The sequence below is a fragment of the Seriola lalandi genome, unplaced genomic scaffold (genome assembly GCF_002814215.2).
Source record: "Seriola lalandi dorsalis isolate HSWRI2012SDOR001 ecotype SW California unplaced genomic scaffold, Sedor1 jcf7180002052117, whole genome shotgun sequence".
NCBI classification, from domain to species: Eukaryota; Metazoa; Chordata; class Actinopteri; order Carangiformes; family Carangidae; genus Seriola; species Seriola lalandi.
The window spans coordinates 180,837-196,950 of NW_019522670.1; the positions used below are offsets into that span (position 1 = coordinate 180,837).

A 16,114-nucleotide genomic window follows, 5' to 3' on the forward strand; every position below is an offset into this window, starting at 1 on the left:
TATCATATTTACTGTACATCTTGCTAATTACTTGGCTTAACAGTCTTATCCATAGCATTCTAAATTAAATACTGCCTAACTTATGAGCTGCTACAAGTTCTTATATTCTCTCATTTAAGATAATGCCAGTGGCCTAAAATCACAGAAAGCCCTGGACCAAACTACTAGGAATGACTTTCACATCTATGCTCTCACCATTTAATGGGTGCTTTCCAAATTTTCTGAGCTCTGTGTATTCCTGTAAGTTTTCAGCAGTTAAGGAACACGCTTGAACTGTAGGACGGACAGGGAATGTATGATTTCACACCATTAGCACATGATACTGTGATACGCTTCACAGTCTTTCTGTTAATATCGTACAATTCAGGCATTACTTCACTCGGGCTTAAGCATAGCAAAAGCAGATGTTGCCTTTATAAAACACTGACACTTAGACAGTATTATCTCTTATTGTAGTCAAACCTCACTTAAGACTTTTACAAAATGTAAATAGACTGAGAATTGCAATTAGAATAATTTTTAATTGAAGAAATATGAAAAAAGTTAATTATGATTTGTCCTATTAATTACAACATATTCCGGATTATGATGATTTATTTCTCCCATTTATTTCTTCTTTTACCAGTGGCAAATACAGTGCGGTCAAGGAAACTGACTTGAACACAGGAGCTTGGCTGACTTTTTCCTTGTATAATGATTCTGGCAAGAGTGAGGATAAATCTGTCTCGAGAGATGGAGACGGAAAAACGCTTCACAACAAGAGAAAAGCGAGATGTGAGTTCTCAAGGAGGAGGATCGAGGCACAGGATGTGAAAGAGCGAAAGTAAAACCTAGAGGAATTCTGATTAGATGTAATATCTCCTATCTTTTCTCAATTCTGTCACTCCGATGTGTGAAAACCAAAGAGCCCGTGTCAAAACAAACGGACGGGAGAGCTACCTCAAACAAACAACGACACGTTCCTGTGAAATGTCTTAGCAAGAGGCAGGACTGTTAAAAACCTGTGGCAGGCAGGTCATTCCTTATGGGAAAGTCAAGGAACCAAACGGGAAAGCCTCTGCAGTGTGTGTGTTTGTGTGTTTGCAAGCAAGTGGGGGGTAGGAACCAAATATCCTCTGTTCACCATTTTGTCTCTGCGGGACTCTTCCAAAACACTAACAACCATCCTCCTGTTTGCATGTTGACGTAGACCGCAGGGGTTTGGACAGTAGAAAGAACAGACCATGCTCAGAGACAAGAGTAAGTGTAAGTGTTTACCATTTAATGTTGACAGATCCCAGATAAGGCTGTTCTGAATTTGACTACCAGCATCTCTAAATCTCTCTAATTTACAAGTTATATCTTATTTGCTTAATCCTCTGAGCAGCTGCCAGGCAACCAGCGGAGACTCCAGGAAGTTACTGCTTCCAGCCATGAAACCGTCCAGCACATAACAACTTGTAAAATGGCAAACTGTCATTTTTTCCCCAGTTTTTACGCAGGTTAAAGAAATTACATATACTGTATTAATTTGTGAGTTTAAGAAGTGTTTCTGTTCAACAGAGACAGACTAGCTGTTTCCCTGTTTCCTGTCACTATGCTATGCTAAACTAAGCTAACTAACTCTTCACCAGAAAGCCAATAAACATATTTCCATGTTCCCAAAATGCTTACTTAAGTTACTTGTCACGATAAAAACCTAATTTAAGTAATCCAATGTATAGACGTATGTATGTATTAAAATGTTGACCTTCTATTCCTGGAGTGAAATATTGTCATATGTGACAGGCATCTGTTCTAGGCTTTTACTTCCTTAACCATATAAAACCAGAACTGCAGATGCACTTATTAACATATAGTTTTTACAGAGTGGAGGCTCAGCTGGGTTAGCCACAGCACTTTAGGCTATAGCCTTCAAAGCAAGCCATTTCTCCCAGAGAGCACTTCTTCTACCTTTAACTACCCAGAGACCCCCACAGAGTAGCCTCATCCAATCACAGCAACACTACAGGCTCATTCTGCGCTTGCAAAGTGAAAGCATAAGGTCTGAGCTGGGCCTATTAAAGCTTTAACAACATGTTGTCCTCTGAGGATGTAAGTCAGTTCACTGACTAACAAAGCTGTGCTCAGCTGTCCTTATTGCTGCATATTGTACATGAATGCCTGAGAGATGTGTGTGACAAATGGAATATGCAGGTTTGTAAATATTTATTTATTGTATTGTTTTTATCAGATGGGAATGGAAACTCACCATACTGGCATTGCGTCCCTTTGAAGCCCAACGGACACTGACATATCTGGTCTCCAGTCTCTGCACATTGGCCTCCATTGAAACATGTATTGGCACCACACACCCCTGCAGATACCACATAGCATATACCATAATGCTGGTGATGTATCCATGTTCATTATTGTCTAAATATTAAATTGATACATATGACAGCTCCATAGCAATATCAGAACCAGCTCTATGAGATACGTATATGTAAAATCCTATTACTCACTATGTAGGCAGCCCATCTCTTCACCCTTCTGAGTCCAACCTGGGCAGCACTTGTAGACTGTGTGCAAATCCATGTTGTACATCTGCCTGTACGCTGTGTAGTATGCTGTCCTGAGAAGGAGACATGCTGTTATAGTCACATGATTGGATTTTCTGGCATAGGTTCATGCATATCATGAATATAACCTTATGTGTCAACAAAGTGTATCATATATTTAGAGAATCACATCTACATGATTTCAGCATATACAAAGTAAAGATATGTTACTGTTACTCAAATGATGTCCTTGTACTGTCAGTTGCAAAGGACTATTGGTGTTACATCAGTAGTGTTAGTAATCAGTTTCAGAATGAAAAACACCAGTCCGTCTCCAGTTTTGCATATTTAGAGTTGCATTGTTCCTCATTTACAAGCAAGTAAATCAACTTAGGCAAATAAAAGAAGGGATGCTCTCCTTCCTTGATCCATCCTTTTTCACAAAGACATTGAGCCACATCACCCCAGGGTAACTTACAAATGGCAAAGACAAATGCATTTGACCAGGAAAACTAACAGTTATAACTCTGTGCCTATGTGTAAAACACTCCATCACCACTCACTGCAGGATTGCTTATGGATGAGATGTCAACAATAAACTGTTTGTGCATCGTTAAAGTATTTTTTGCTCTTACCTCCTCTCGTAGCCCATACACCATCTGTGGTTGGTGCAGCCCTGTTTCCACACCTTGACCATGCGGGTAAAAGCCTGGACACAGGGCTGACGTGCCCCCAGCATGGACATCTCCTGGTCAGCACAAACATTTGGCCTGTACATTGAAAACACACAAAAATAAATGGAAAATACTGTATACGACTAAAAAAATCAGCAATAAAAAAAACACACACACACACACAATTAGCATGACAGCACTTTATTTCTCATTGTTCTATAATATGTTGAGGTGGGTAGTTCACTGGTAGAGCTTGGAGCACTGGTGGTCTAAGCCTCCTGCAGGGCTGATGTTTGTATTTCCAAAAGACATGAACTTCCAAATGTTCTACACATGTTCAGTTGCATGAACATAGCTCATCACAGACAGTGTTTGTCAGGCAATTATGCAGCTTCCTGTTTGGTGCTACAGCACCCAATAAACAACCAATGAAATTCCACAGGAAATTCAGTTTTTGCTCCCCAGAGTTGTTTGTATGTTCATGTGTATGCATGCAATGATGTGTTCATGTTCATTAAAGGGCATGGGGGTTTGTAATGTACAGCACTCTGTCATAAGTAACCTGCATCCATCTGTGTTGTCAGTGCAGGTAAACTGTTCAGAGGTGTCCTCCTCCACAAACCATCTGGCTTCAATACAAAGCAGCCTGAATATAATTAGAGGAAGTATTCGGCTTCTCCGGTAATGAAAACGATTTTTTCGATCCTGTCCAGCACAAGTCTATTTTCACTTGGAAACCTCTAGTAGAGTAACAAGCTATACAGAAAATTTCATTCCATTGGAAGCTATTATGAAGCACGTTACATCAGTGCTATAAAACACACATCCATCCTCATAGGGGACCTGAAAGAGCGACTCCTGGTGGGCATTGAACAGAGTAAACTATAAGGTAACAATTGCACCATAGACAAAAACAAAAATTGAATTACATGTCAAACTTGGGCTATAAATAATTGTCTTTTCTGAATGTAGGCTAAGGCACGTTGCTGGTGTCTTATTATTTTAAAGCATGTAAAAGTAGGAGAGTAGCCCTTTCTCATTCACCTGACTACTCAATAAAATCTAATAAGTGCAAACAGTGGAAACGATCTGAAATACAACACCTTACTTACATGCCAGGTTGCAGCTCCAACGATGATGCGATGTGCATGGTGCTGAGTAATATCAAACACAAAATGAAAATATCTGGGACCATAATTTCAGCCAGTTACAGACACGGAGAGAAGTACTCAATCGCCGCAGCCTCAAATGAAGAGCAGCCTGCTATTTATGGACGTTCGCCTTACAACATGACTCAAATGTTTATCTTGAAGAGATGTTTCCCGAGATCCAGACGTGATTCCTCGTTTACCGGTAAAGCATAGGGACGACTTGTCTTTGAATGGCTCCGAGTAAACGCACCACCCACAATCACTGAGGGGCCAGCTCCCAAAACCCCCGGTGACACGAACCTGTGCACGCACTATTAACCTATTAACACAGTCAGCCTTGATTTCATATATCCTCTTGAATAAATACATGATATGATAAAATGTTAAGTAGATTTAGAAAATAAATAAATAATTATCTCATAAATTAATTTTGTGTTGAAGAATTTTGTCCACTTTGTCTATGAAAATTAGAAAAGAATAGACAAATATAAGGGATATCTTTAAATGTAATACAGTCCAATGGGCACTATTGATCTAAGAACAGTTGTCTAACGACATGATTTTTGTTAAATATATGTTTTATTGCATAAAATATGACACAATAAATATCCAACATACCTCATTTATAGATGACATTTTGTAGGATATATATTTTACATTGAATATTTGATTAGATTAAGGTAAGCTTTTTTGATTCTCAGGGAAATGTAGATCTAAGTGTTACAGCCGCAAAGTACAAAAACATTATACATTATGACATTATGAATGTCTAATATGTGGCATGAAAAATACAGTAAAATACATTATAAAAAAACAAAAACAGTGTATACATTGTAGATAAATTAAATTAAATCAGATTGTTCAAAACCTGAAAATAGATAAACCTGGACCAGATGAAACATCCATAGGATATCTCATGTTTGGACTTTTAATTTCGGCGCTTGGTGAGAGTGACGTAACTTCCTCCTGAGTTTCTGTACTTCCTGATTTGAGTACGGACAGAGGAAGAAGAGAGGTACCTCCTCTCTCATATCAACACAAGGCGATGCTTTGCAGCTACATTATCTGCCATACCTTCACTTAGCCGTGCCATTCGGAGTGTATTTAGAAGTTTGTATTCCCTTTAGGATTCGATTCATAAATCTTTGGGAGGTCGCTATCCTTAGCAACAAACAAAACGGTAAGAAACCGATGCTAACACGCTAGCTTGGAATGGCGCTAATGTGTTGTTAACCAAAACTAACCTCAGCTTCTGGATTCTGATAGATCTCCTGGCATTAAATTAAACCACAGAGCTACTCAGCAGTTGGTTACAAATTGTTGCCAATATTGGTAAATGTAGAGCATTCATGTTAAAGAAGATACATAGGCTGTAATGCGAGCAGCAGCTGTAGCAGCTCTTATCTGCTGCAGTCAAGACCTAACTGGTCCGTGTAGCCTCTCTTTGTTCCCCTCAGAAGATACTAAGTTATCATATGATTTTGTCATATGATTTGTTTTCCCTCTCTAACTCCTGCCCACAGCTGCACCAATATTTTTGTGATCTCTGTGGTCTGCAGTTTAATAAGCTGCACCATTAGAAATGCAGCACAACAAGTTCAACAGGAGTGACAATAAAACTATTAGAACACAGAGATCTCTCATGTTGGATTGTTTTATAGCCATAATGGTCATAAATTGCACCAGTAGAAATGCATGTTATCTGCATGTTGTGACCATTTTGAGGCTAACAATTAGCTCTGTGTTGCTAAACAAATTATTTCACACAGCCAAATGAACGGAGCAGCATTCCCCTCCCCTACGGCAGAGATGGCGGAGATGAACCGTATCCAGTATGAGCTGGAGTACACTGAGGGTATCAGCCAGAGGATGCGCATTCCTGAGATGCTCAAAGTGGCCCCTCAAGCCCACGAGGACCCTAATGTTGGATCTCAGGAGGTCCCCCGCAGTGTCATAATGCAAGTTCCTGAGAGAATTGTGATTGCAGGTTGGTATACTGTAAAAAGTTTAAAAAAAAAAAAAGTGATGTTGAAAGAAAAGTGTTATCACAAACAAACTCTGCATGTCATTGATGCTGACAGCTGACTGTAATCTAGCTGTTATGTAGCTTTGTTACAGCCATTGAAAGATACTAGATATCCCTCTATCAATGCCTCAGGACTTTGTCCGCCCTGCTCTTAGAGGCCTATTTAACAGCATTACTATTGTGTCTGTTATTTAAGACGCAAAGTAAAAAAAAAAAATCTTAAGGCACAATGGCATGTTGGTTCACTGTGCATGTTAAACTGCTAGAGGGGGTTATTCAACTTTAGCTTTCAAATCGCAGTACATTGTTTAAATTAAGTGAAGTAGAGAATGTACCAGTTTCTAATTCTAAACTCCAGTACACTCCTCTTTCTGTCAGGAGACAGTAATGATGCCCAGTTCTCCAGACCCAGAGACCTGGACCTAATCCAGTCAACACCATTAGAAGCCCTATCACTGAAAACTCCACCCAGAGTCCTAACCCTCAATGAGAGGCCCCTGGACTTCCTAGAGGAGGAGCAGCGGGCGGCCCCAGATACTGAAGAGGTGGTACGTGATAAAACAATACATTTTATGTTACTAAGGACACTATATAAAATCCACTCATTGACTTAAATAATTTCCTAACAGTAATCCATAGCCTGAACAAATCAGTTGTCAATCCCCCCCACAGTTACAGCCCCAAGGACGAGTGCGGCGGGAACGCTCAGCCAGTGAGACTGCAGCTGTCTCTCATACCCGTCAGCTGATGAGAAATGATTCAGCGTGAGTATTGGCTTGGATATACCGTTATTAGCCTGGTGCTAGCTTCATCATATCTCCTACATGTGTGCACTAGCATGTTGCATCTTTCTTTTCATTCTATGCTCTGTTCCTTTGTCTGTGTGACATAGCTGGTTGTCTGTTGTTCCTGGCATTGTAAGCTGTTTTGCTGTTTTCAGTGATAATGCAGACTTCATCTGTTTTTGTCACTGCCACTAATCCATTAACTAATCATTTTTAAACAGCTGATATGTACTCGTCACTTTTGATTTGATCATTTTCAGATTTTAAAATGTACTAAATGGCTTCAGGATTAGTACAATAGAATGAAAATGTTGCTATTTAGTGTATAAGCACACTTAAAGGCCACACTGCCCTCTCAGAAACACTGGGACACCAAACAAAACACAAAGAAACCATTAAAGGAAAAGTAATGTTTTTGATAAAAATCTGTTCAGGTGTCAAGTGTACTTTACTTTTACTATGTGTGCTCTGTAGCTTTGTTGAGATAGAACATTTAAAAAATATCAGCTTGGGGCTTGGTATTTGCCTGAACTAACAATTATATAATTCTGGGGCAAAAATGTATTTTTATGTCCTGATTGCTTTCCGATGCTTTGTCGATGCCTTTAGTTCACATCTCCTTTTCCATTTCTGTTTTTGTTGAGTGTATTTTATGTTCGCAAATCACTGTAAGTGGTTGGCAAGTTAAATCTGTAGCTATTATTACAAAATTACTTTATTTACTTTCATTCAGTTGCAATTTTTACACAGTCAGTAAAGTTGAGGACAGTTTCTTTTCCTTATTTCTCTCCCTCTCCTCCTTCCTTCCCCTCTTTCCTCTTTTCTCTTCACTTGTCCTCCAAATTGGCTGCTCTTAATGGTGGGCACTGAGCAGTGCAACCTCATCCCCCCCAGCCACTGTCCACCCTTGCCCCACTCTCACCGAGACTGAGGATGAGCACAACCTGTACAGCGCTAGTGGTGTTCTATCTTTCATCCAGTCCACTACACGTCGGGCCTACCAGCAGGTCCTGGAGGTCTTGGATGAGAACCCTCGCAGGTGACCTCCCAATCATCCGGTCATTTTTTGCTTAAAAATAAGGAAAAAATTTGGCTTACTAGACATCATACAGACGAGACAATGCGTGGTGTCAGTAGTGTTTCTGAAATGTTGTTTGCCCCTTAATTATGTTGGAAGCTTGGGAGTATTTGTGTAGTAGTCTCAAACATTATGTGACCATTTTCTAACTGACCGTTTCTAACTTTCAGTAACAATATTAATATGGCATGTATTTATCAAAAAAGTTGTAGCAATGTTTTTTCTGCATCTTTTGGTTCAGGCCATTATAGTTACACATATTCCAGTCTAAAAATCACTACTGAAGGACTGAAGTGTTGCCTAGTCACCAGCTTGTTTAGGTTGTGCTAGGACTTGTCAGACACGTTTAATTTAGCTTAAATGCCGGAGGAAATTTGTTTGTTGTATCGTCATCAGAAATAACAAAGATGCAGTGATGCTGAACCAAAAAGGATGCTATATAAAGGCAACCAGCCCTGACCACGCATTTGTCCTTGAAGCTACATGTTTACTCAAAACTTCTCAAGCACATATGGGTCAGGAGAAGCTGTAAACAAATGATAGTGGAAAAATGAACTGAGAGTGTGTGCAGCGGACGAGTTCATCACTGAGCAAAAAGAACCATAAAATACTCATATACACATTCCTCAGAGTTTTGCAACAGTCTGAACTTTTGACTGTTTGCCTTGCTGAGGACTGCATAAGGTGAAAGCAGAAAGAAAAATCTTCTAAATGTTACTCAAAGATGTGTATGCTATTCATACACTCTGCATACAAATGTGAGGTTAAGAACATGAAGAAATGTTTTGTAAATTACATTTCTTCATTTTCTTAACCTCTCATTTGGTAGAGGAAAGATTCCTGAAAACCAAAGCTGTAGATTTTTTTTTTACCTATAGAAGAATCAATAAAGAAAAAACTTATTTGACAGCACCTGTGTTAGATACGACATTGTAAAAAAAAAAAAAAAAATACTCTGGTTTTCAGGACAACACAAAAATTGTTGATATGTGAAGGATATGCAGGTTAGGAAAGGGTATTGTGTCTGCATGTGTGCAACACTGTACCATGTATGTTTCTCTATCTCTCTTATTTTCCCTTCTCCCAATCCTGTCTTTCCCCCACCTCTTCAGCAAACCATCTCTGCGAGGGGGGTCGGCTTCAAGCTCCAACCCCCTGCATGAATCCAGGTAACCTCACCTGGAATCTTCATTCTGTTCCCTTTTCATTTTCCTCATCTTTTCTTACCTTACATTCTCATTGCTGGGTCAAGATATAGGATTTAATTCTGGTAGAAAAATAATGTATTGTTGCAATTATTAACATGCCATCTAAAATATATGCTCCATCGCGACTGTTTGTGACCGTTTGTTCTCAAAGTTGCTGTTCTCTTCTCAAGGCTTGTATTATCAACATATGAAGCTACACTGGAGGGAGGGCCTGATGATATGACTGTGGTTGATGCAACAACACTTCGACGTCAGGTTAGTTTTTAATAAATACATTATCTCCATCTTGTGGCACGAGACCTAATCATGGAAACCCTGTGACTGACAAAACCTGCTTTCCTGGTTTATCCGTAGCTCATCAAGTTAAATCGGAGACTGCAACATTTGGAAGAGGAGAACAAGGAGCGAGCAAAGCGAGAGATGATCATGTACTCGGTCACTGTAGCTTTCTGGCTCATCAACACTTGGGTGTGGTTGCGACGTTAGAGCCGGCCTTTATTTCTGCCGTCACCTTGACAGGAGAACGCACTGTCCCTCATTCTGTGTGTCAAATGTTAGCTATTCGCTGCACTCAGGCCCTGTGTGAGGAAGACCTTGACACTTGTGCAAGGCCTGTTGCACACAGGGCTGATATTTTTGATTTTGTTTATTTAATACATGTACAGTTTTATTTTTTTACTCCTCTCTTGTTCTGTTTATTCTGTTTTCTCATACTTTCTCATGCTGTTTTTATTAGAGACCTTCTTGCTAAATGCTAAGCATGACTTGTTGTAAATATTTGTTCCTGTCACTCAGAGCTTTGGAAAGATCTCACCCAGAGCTACTGTACAACACAGTTTATCAAAAGAGGAAAATGGAGCTGTAATGCGGAGAAGTAACATGGTGAATATTTAATGCGGGGAGAGTAATATGTGACATGTACTGGGAAATGTAATACAGTTTAGTAAAACCACACACGACGTGTCGTCCTGTACTTTTATCGAAGCTTTATGTGAAAAATACACACACTACTATGATTTTGCAACTATGTGAACAACCACTCTCACATTAGCCTGGTGGTAGCTGAAATTTAACTTATTTCAGTTTTTATTTAAACTGGTTGAATTTTTTTAATCATAATTTCTGCTTAATGCAGAAATAGCATTTTTCATAATTTACTGTTACTGTAGGTTGTCTTCTTCCTGTAGATGCTCTGACAGCTTACAGAAAGTCAGTGTAAAGAGTGTTTATTTTTATTTTTATATAATATAGTCATTAACATTTGTGTTCCCTTAATATAAAGGCATAAAGCTATTGTTGTCCCTAATCAAAAACATGAAAGAATACAGACCAGATCAAGAAAGATTTATTCTGATTTCATACAGTTTCCCAATTAACAACCACATAAACAAAATGTCTGACTTGTTTAACACAAACATGCAAAGCAATGAATAACCATATACTGTGTATCTTTTCAAAGCGAAATATTTTTTAAATTAAAGCTGTGCTCTTATTAGGCTTTTTACGGTCTCACATGGCTGGTCTACTGCCTGTCAGCATTAAAACATATAATTGAAGCCATGTCCTGTGAGACTGTTTAAACCTAAAAAGCATCAATCCAGCTCCTCAATCAGGCAGCGCGGTGGAGAGGAGGTTTGGTTTGTCTTTGACTTTTCCACTGGTTCAAATACCAGTGGCTCAAAGGCATCCCAATCCCCTGGATACAGCAGTGATGAAGAATTGTGAGAGACTTCAGTGAACAAAGAGCTTTTGTCTGGACTTAAAGAGGGGATGGTCTCACTTTGGTTCCCAGTTGGCTCGTCCTCATCACTGCCTCCTGATATGACTTCTATTTTTGGTTTGAACACCTGCTGAGAAGAGAACATTGGAGTGAAGTCTTCAGTATCCACATCCTCCAAATCAGGCAGGTCATCAATATGGAGTAAGCTATGCAGTGGAAGGTGAATGGTTTCCAGCTGTTCTACATCCTCCAGCTCTGTAACCAGTGGTCCCGGACCATATGTTGGAACAACCTCATCTGTTTCAGGAGGTGCTGCCTTGACAGTCGGAGGCTGTTTCTTCTCACGCTGCTCACTCATGTTTGCCTGCTCTCTCTCTGCTTCATTTCTCATCAGCTGGATTACAACTGACTGGTTTTGTTGTTGTTGTGTGTTATTTTCTATTTTCTCAGTCTCTAACATTGCTGCAGTACTTTCTAGCTCTTGTGCTGACTGCTCTGGATTCACCATTTCTGTCTCTTCTCTCACAAGCTGCTTCTTCTGTGATTGGTCCTGGTCATCTTTCTGTAACTGCTCTCTCTGCAACCCATCACTTTTCTGCTCTGTCTTTCTAAGTTCACTTTTTGTCTTGTATTTGTGTGTTGCTTGACTCTGCAAGAACTCTTCATGGGCATCCAGGCTGTCCTGCACAAAGGCTTGGATCTTCACTTCTTGTGAAGTCAAAATCTCTGTGTTGTTTTCCTCACATGGAGCTGTGGAAACCTCAGTCTCCCCTGAAAAGAAACAGACAGACAACACTATTCAGTCATGCAAATCCACATTTACTCTATGTCTGTTTTGGCATGGGAAAAGCTGAGAATTTTGTTCACCTTTCTCCTGTAGCTCTTGCAGTTGTCGTCTCTCCTGAGCTTTTTTCCGAATCATTGCCATGCTATCCAAGCTGTCCTGAATTTTCTTCCTCTCTCGTGTTTCCCATTGCTCCCTTTCTTTGCGCTCCCCTTCCAGCCCTCCCACTGCCCATGCCTCTGCACATGCCCTGTCTTTGGGAAACACAGGGCGATCATCAAGGAAGGTCAGCTGCTTGAGCTGCACTATCATGGTCTTCCTGTAGTTTGGGATCTTATTCACTACCTCATTTCCCATTAGATTTAACACTCGCAGTTCTGGCATTGCCTCAAGTACAGGGAGGATCTCAGGGTCATTTAACAGGTTGTGAGATATATCGAGCACACTGACTGCCAGACACTGACTCAGGTGCTCTATGTCCTCCACAGTTTCCAGCTTGTTATGGGCAATCTGCAGAGTACTCAGGTCAGGAAGGCAAGAGATGTTCTCTATGGTGTGGATATAGTTGTTAGAGACATTCAAGGTGCAGAGTTTTTTCAGATGTTCAAGGTTTTCAAGCTTATATAAGAGGTTTTGCTGAAGGAACAAGCAGCGCAGATCAGTCTGGGCATCCAGGTTCCCTATGCGTTGCAGCCCATTGCTTTCCAGCCAGAGACACTTCAGTCCTGTGTAGTCCTCTAAGTTCTCAATGGTGGAGAAACCTTTGAAATGCAGGTACAATGTGTCATTCAGGCATGGTGTTGAGTAAAGTTTGTTCTGCTTACAGTGGTCTTTCAGGAATTTTTTGGTCATTCGAGGCCATGACTTCTTTTCTGTTTCCTCTTGAAGTGGATTGTGCCGTTTTCTGTCATTTTCCTTGGTTTCTTGAGCTCCACCCGTTATCATGGCACTAAGGACTCCAGTTTTAACAGAAGTTCTTTTGGCATCTCCCCCTTCCGTTTGAGCTGCCTCTTTATCTCCCATTGTTTCTTGGTATTCGCCAGTGGACATTGCCAAAAAAATATATCGAAATAAGAAGCAGACGAAATTGAACAAATCTCTAGTAGTCCTGGGTATGTTTAATATCTGTCCGATTCGGTAAATTTCAGTCTTTCAGTCTGCTCTTTAAGCTAACGTGAGTTAACGTTTATGCTTGTTTCCATGGTAACGTTTGGTCATTAAGTTAGGACTAGGCCGGATATTGTTACTTGTTCCGCGCCGAACACATTTAGCTGTTGCAATCCGCTGTCACTGGATCGACATGGCGTCAGGGTACATACTAAATCGTGGGGTGCTAACATTAGGAATTCATTGCCAACGTGTTTGCAGAAATGTATCATTATCGCAGGTTAGAGAGAAAAAGCGATGGATGAAGGCATACACATACCTCATGGCAAAGAAGTTAAAACTGGAGGGACCGCCACCACCGAAGCCACGGTAAGGCTAACGTTAGCTAGCACAAGAGTTCACTAGAGAGCATTTCAAGGCCATTAATGTATTTTATATTTGTCAGTGTGTGTTTATTAGTATTAGCCGTTTGAAAAGGATTGATATAGATAACATTATAGTTGCATCGCTCAGGTTTTCACTGCAGACTTGTTAACCAGCGTGCAGGTTGTTACTATTTACACAGTTCTTAAAGTAAAACCAGGGGCATAGCTAGAAATCTTGGCTATATATTGGTGGAGTTTAAGATGAAGTTTTGCTCGTAATCAGCAAATACGCTTTCCTTTTCTGCTGTCATAAAGAGTTTTAATTCCAGTGTACAGTAAGTAAGAATCTCTTTATCAGCATAAATGCCACTAAACTGGGATTTTTTTCAATGCGAAACCTTAACAGCACCAATCAGAAGTAGTCACCATTTTCACGGTTGATTAACTCAATGTTTGACTTTCTTTCAGCTCTCAAAAACCTCTCTGGGATTACCATACTGAGGTTCAGGCTTTCAGCACCCGTCTCCATGAGAACTTTTCCTTGGAGCTACTCAAAACAGCCTTCATCAATCCCTGTTACCTAAAGGCTGAGCAAGAGAGGAGACAGGGGTTGGGCGTGGACTCTGAGACCACTGCTCTTGTTCTGAAAGATAATATTCAGCTAAAGGCAAATGGTGCAGGTTTCACCAAAAGCTTCCTGACCGACTGGTGCAGGGCCAGCTTTCCGAGCCTGCCCAGCGAGGGAGTGGAGAGTATCGTAGGGTACCTCAACAGTTCAGCAGTTGTTACCTATGTAGCCAGAAATCTCGGCATTGAAGACCTAACCATGAGTGCAGAATTCCCTGTTCCTGATGATGTGCTCCATTCTACATTCATGGCAGTGATTGGGTCTCTACAGGAGAGCAGTGGAGCAGAGCGAGCAGGATTCTTCCTAAGGGTAAGGTGCTTGGAGTACAGTAACATGAACGCTAACTGTCTGGCTGAGTTCTGGTTCTGTTGTCTCCACAGCAACATTGTATGACTTTTTCTTCCTGAGTTCACCTTCGACTTTTTTCCTCTGTAGGATTTCCTGGTCACTCAGCTGATAGGAAAGGACCTGTTTGATATGTGGATAGTGGTCAACCCAATGGGGCTACTGGTGGAAGAGCTTTCTAAGAGGAATATCTCTTTGCCCGAGCCTCGCCTCATCAGGTCTGCTGGAGCCAGCACTGTCCTGCCACTATACTTTGTTGGCTTGTACAGGTATGTGTGCTGTTGTGGATGCTGTTACTCAAAGTACAGTAATAAATTAAGAGTTTTAAATTAATATAAAAGGTGGAAGCTACAGTTGACATGTCCAAAAAATCACCTGACATTACAAATTACACTTTTGCAGTTTGAATAAGATGCAGATCATTTATAAAAGTTGTGATGGCGAACAGTATTCTGTGTATAATCTGCCTATGTTATTTATTTTTTGTCTGTTCTCACCTGTGTGTTGATTCAGTGATAAGAAGCTACTGGCTCAGGGTCCAGGAGAGACACTCGTGGCAGCCGAGGAGGAGGCAGCTCGTGTGGCCCTCCGGAAACTCTACGGCTACAATGAGAACCGCAGACCGTTTGACTTCTCTCCACAGCAGCAGGAGCATCGGCAGCCATTAATTCAGTCAGTCAGCAGCAATTAATGAAGTAACAGAACAAAATAATTTCAAGGGGTGAAGTCAAAAACCAAAGGTAGCTTGAACCTATTTAAAAGGTAATTTCAGATACAGTACATCTTGTTTGAGGAGTAGAAACCTGGTACAGATTGTAAGGAGAAAGTGAAGGAAGCTTGGGTCACCATCTACCTTGTTAAGCATCAGTCCAACAGTGCACTTGTCAGGATTGATTCTGTTGGGTATTCAAATGTCAGTTCCCCCGCAAAAAGGAGACTAAAAAGAGCCTCGATGTCCAAATAAAAGGTGTGACTCTGGTGTGAGATCCAAGTTTCCCCTGAATTGGGCAGTAATCTAATCAAAACATTTTTGAATAAACTGTATAACATAATCAAGTGTAAAGTCCATCGCACAAAATAGTCCTGATATGCGATTGTTCTTGTAAATAATACAATTGCCATTTGGTTTACTTGGTATTCTATTATTAAATGTTGTTCTCTATGTAATCTGTAATAAAAAGTCACATGTATGTGTACATCCTAACTCTGTTAAGGCATATTTCTTTGGATCATGACTTTTCCCCATAGATACCTACACATTCATTCTACTTAAATTTTATCTGAAGGTTGTTGCTTAAGAATTTGAAGGAGACTTTCCATTTGAATTTTGGCAATGTCAAGTATCTTTCAAATATCTCCATGGCACATAATTAAGTGACTGAATTAGTTTAGCCCCAAGAAATTGCTCATGTTGTCCACCTGCTTAAGTCATAACAAAATGCATTCACCATCCTGCAACTATTAAAGTGTAGATTTCAAAGTGTTTGTCTAAAGGATTTTTCTTTAAGCTGGAACTCTGCGGAGAGTGAGCTGATGAGCAGTCAGCCTTTCAGGCAAAAGAAAAACATTTTTACAGACTAATCCTTTGGCTTTTTATATGCATGCTTTCACCCTTATTATTTATTACATGTTTTGCTTTGTAATATTAATCAAATTAAAATTCCTTATTGCATTAAATCCTTCAGCATCCCACCCCCATAGTGTTGCAGTGACAACGCTAATCC

At 40.2% G+C, this 16,114-nt stretch overlaps 4 protein-coding genes across 5 annotated transcripts in view; 2 read left to right on the forward strand and 2 right to left on the reverse strand.

Moving 5' to 3' along the window:
* egfem1 (EGF-like and EMI domain containing 1) overlaps nt 1–4,563 on the reverse strand; it is a 55,181-nt gene extending 50,618 nt beyond the window's left edge. The window contains exons 1-4 of the mRNA XM_023399733.2: nt 4,306–4,563; nt 3,155–3,289; nt 2,484–2,593; nt 2,231–2,335 (exon numbers count right to left, since the gene is read on the reverse strand). Coding sequence (XP_023255501.1) covers nt 2,231–2,335; nt 2,484–2,593; nt 3,155–3,289; nt 4,306–4,388 — 433 coding nt within the window. The 5' untranslated portion in view covers nt 4,389–4,563. The remainder of the gene's footprint in view (nt 1–2,230; nt 2,336–2,483; nt 2,594–3,154; nt 3,290–4,305) is intronic.
* Nucleotides 4,564–5,333: 770 nt separating this feature from the next.
* On the forward strand, nt 5,334–10,395 carry mffa (mitochondrial fission factor a). Of its 2 annotated transcripts, XM_023399683.2 has the most exons (8): nt 5,334–5,524; nt 6,114–6,331; nt 6,749–6,918; nt 7,043–7,134; nt 8,030–8,194; nt 9,346–9,402; nt 9,612–9,696; nt 9,796–10,395. In XM_023399683.2, the coding sequence occupies exons 2-8, from the start codon at nt 6,118–6,120 to the stop codon at nt 9,925–9,927; spliced, it is 915 nt and encodes a 304-aa protein (XP_023255451.1). In that variant the 5' UTR covers nt 5,334–5,524; nt 6,114–6,117; the 3' UTR covers nt 9,928–10,395. The 2 variants fall into 2 exon arrangements, with proteins under 2 accessions (XP_023255451.1, XP_023255452.1); XM_023399684.2 differs by lacking the exon at nt 8,030–8,194.
* Nucleotides 10,396–10,786: 391 nt separating this feature from the next.
* Nucleotides 10,787–13,134, reverse strand: dnaaf1 (dynein axonemal assembly factor 1). The gene is made up of 2 exons (XM_023399743.2): nt 12,029–13,134; nt 10,787–11,932 (listed from the first exon to the last, which is right to left on the reverse strand). Exons 1-2 carry the CDS (start codon nt 12,993–12,995, stop codon nt 11,034–11,036), a joined length of 1,866 nt encoding a protein of 621 aa, XP_023255511.1. The 5' UTR covers nt 12,996–13,134; the 3' UTR covers nt 10,787–11,033.
* Nucleotides 13,135–13,203: 69 nt separating this feature from the next.
* Nucleotides 13,204–15,870, forward strand: mrpl44 (mitochondrial ribosomal protein L44). The gene is made up of 4 exons (XM_023399687.2): nt 13,204–13,421; nt 13,886–14,354; nt 14,481–14,659; nt 14,904–15,870. Exons 1-4 carry the CDS (start codon nt 13,246–13,248, stop codon nt 15,079–15,081), a joined length of 1,002 nt encoding a protein of 333 aa, XP_023255455.1. The 5' UTR covers nt 13,204–13,245; the 3' UTR covers nt 15,082–15,870.
* Nucleotides 15,871–16,114: the final 244 nt, after the last annotated feature.

Bases quoted from the DNA above. Each gene is read 5' to 3' on its own strand.
- dnaaf1 (XM_023399743.2), bottom strand. From the start codon at position 12,995: ATGTCCACTGGCGAATACCAAGAAACAATGGGAGATAAAGAGGCAGCT. The intron at 11,933-12,028 runs GTGAACAAAATT...GTTTCTTTTCAG, and splicing joins GCAAGAGCTACAGGAGAAAG to GGGAGACTGAGGTTTCCACA.
- mffa (XM_023399683.2), top strand. From the start codon at position 6,118: ATGAACGGAGCAGCATTCCCCTCCCCTACGGCAGAGATGGCGGAGATG. The intron at 9,403-9,611 runs GTAACCTCACCT...TCTCTTCTCAAG, and splicing joins AACCCCCTGCATGAATCCAG to GCTTGTATTATCAACATATG. The intron at 9,697-9,795 runs GTTAGTTTTTAA...GTTTATCCGTAG, and splicing joins CAACAACACTTCGACGTCAG to CTCATCAAGTTAAATCGGAG.
- mrpl44 (XM_023399687.2), top strand. From the start codon at position 13,246: ATGGCGTCAGGGTACATACTAAATCGTGGGGTGCTAACATTAGGAATT. The intron at 13,422-13,885 runs GTAAGGCTAACG...ACTTTCTTTCAG, and splicing joins CCGCCACCACCGAAGCCACG to CTCTCAAAAACCTCTCTGGG. The intron at 14,660-14,903 runs GTATGTGTGCTG...GTGTTGATTCAG, and splicing joins TACTTTGTTGGCTTGTACAG to TGATAAGAAGCTACTGGCTC.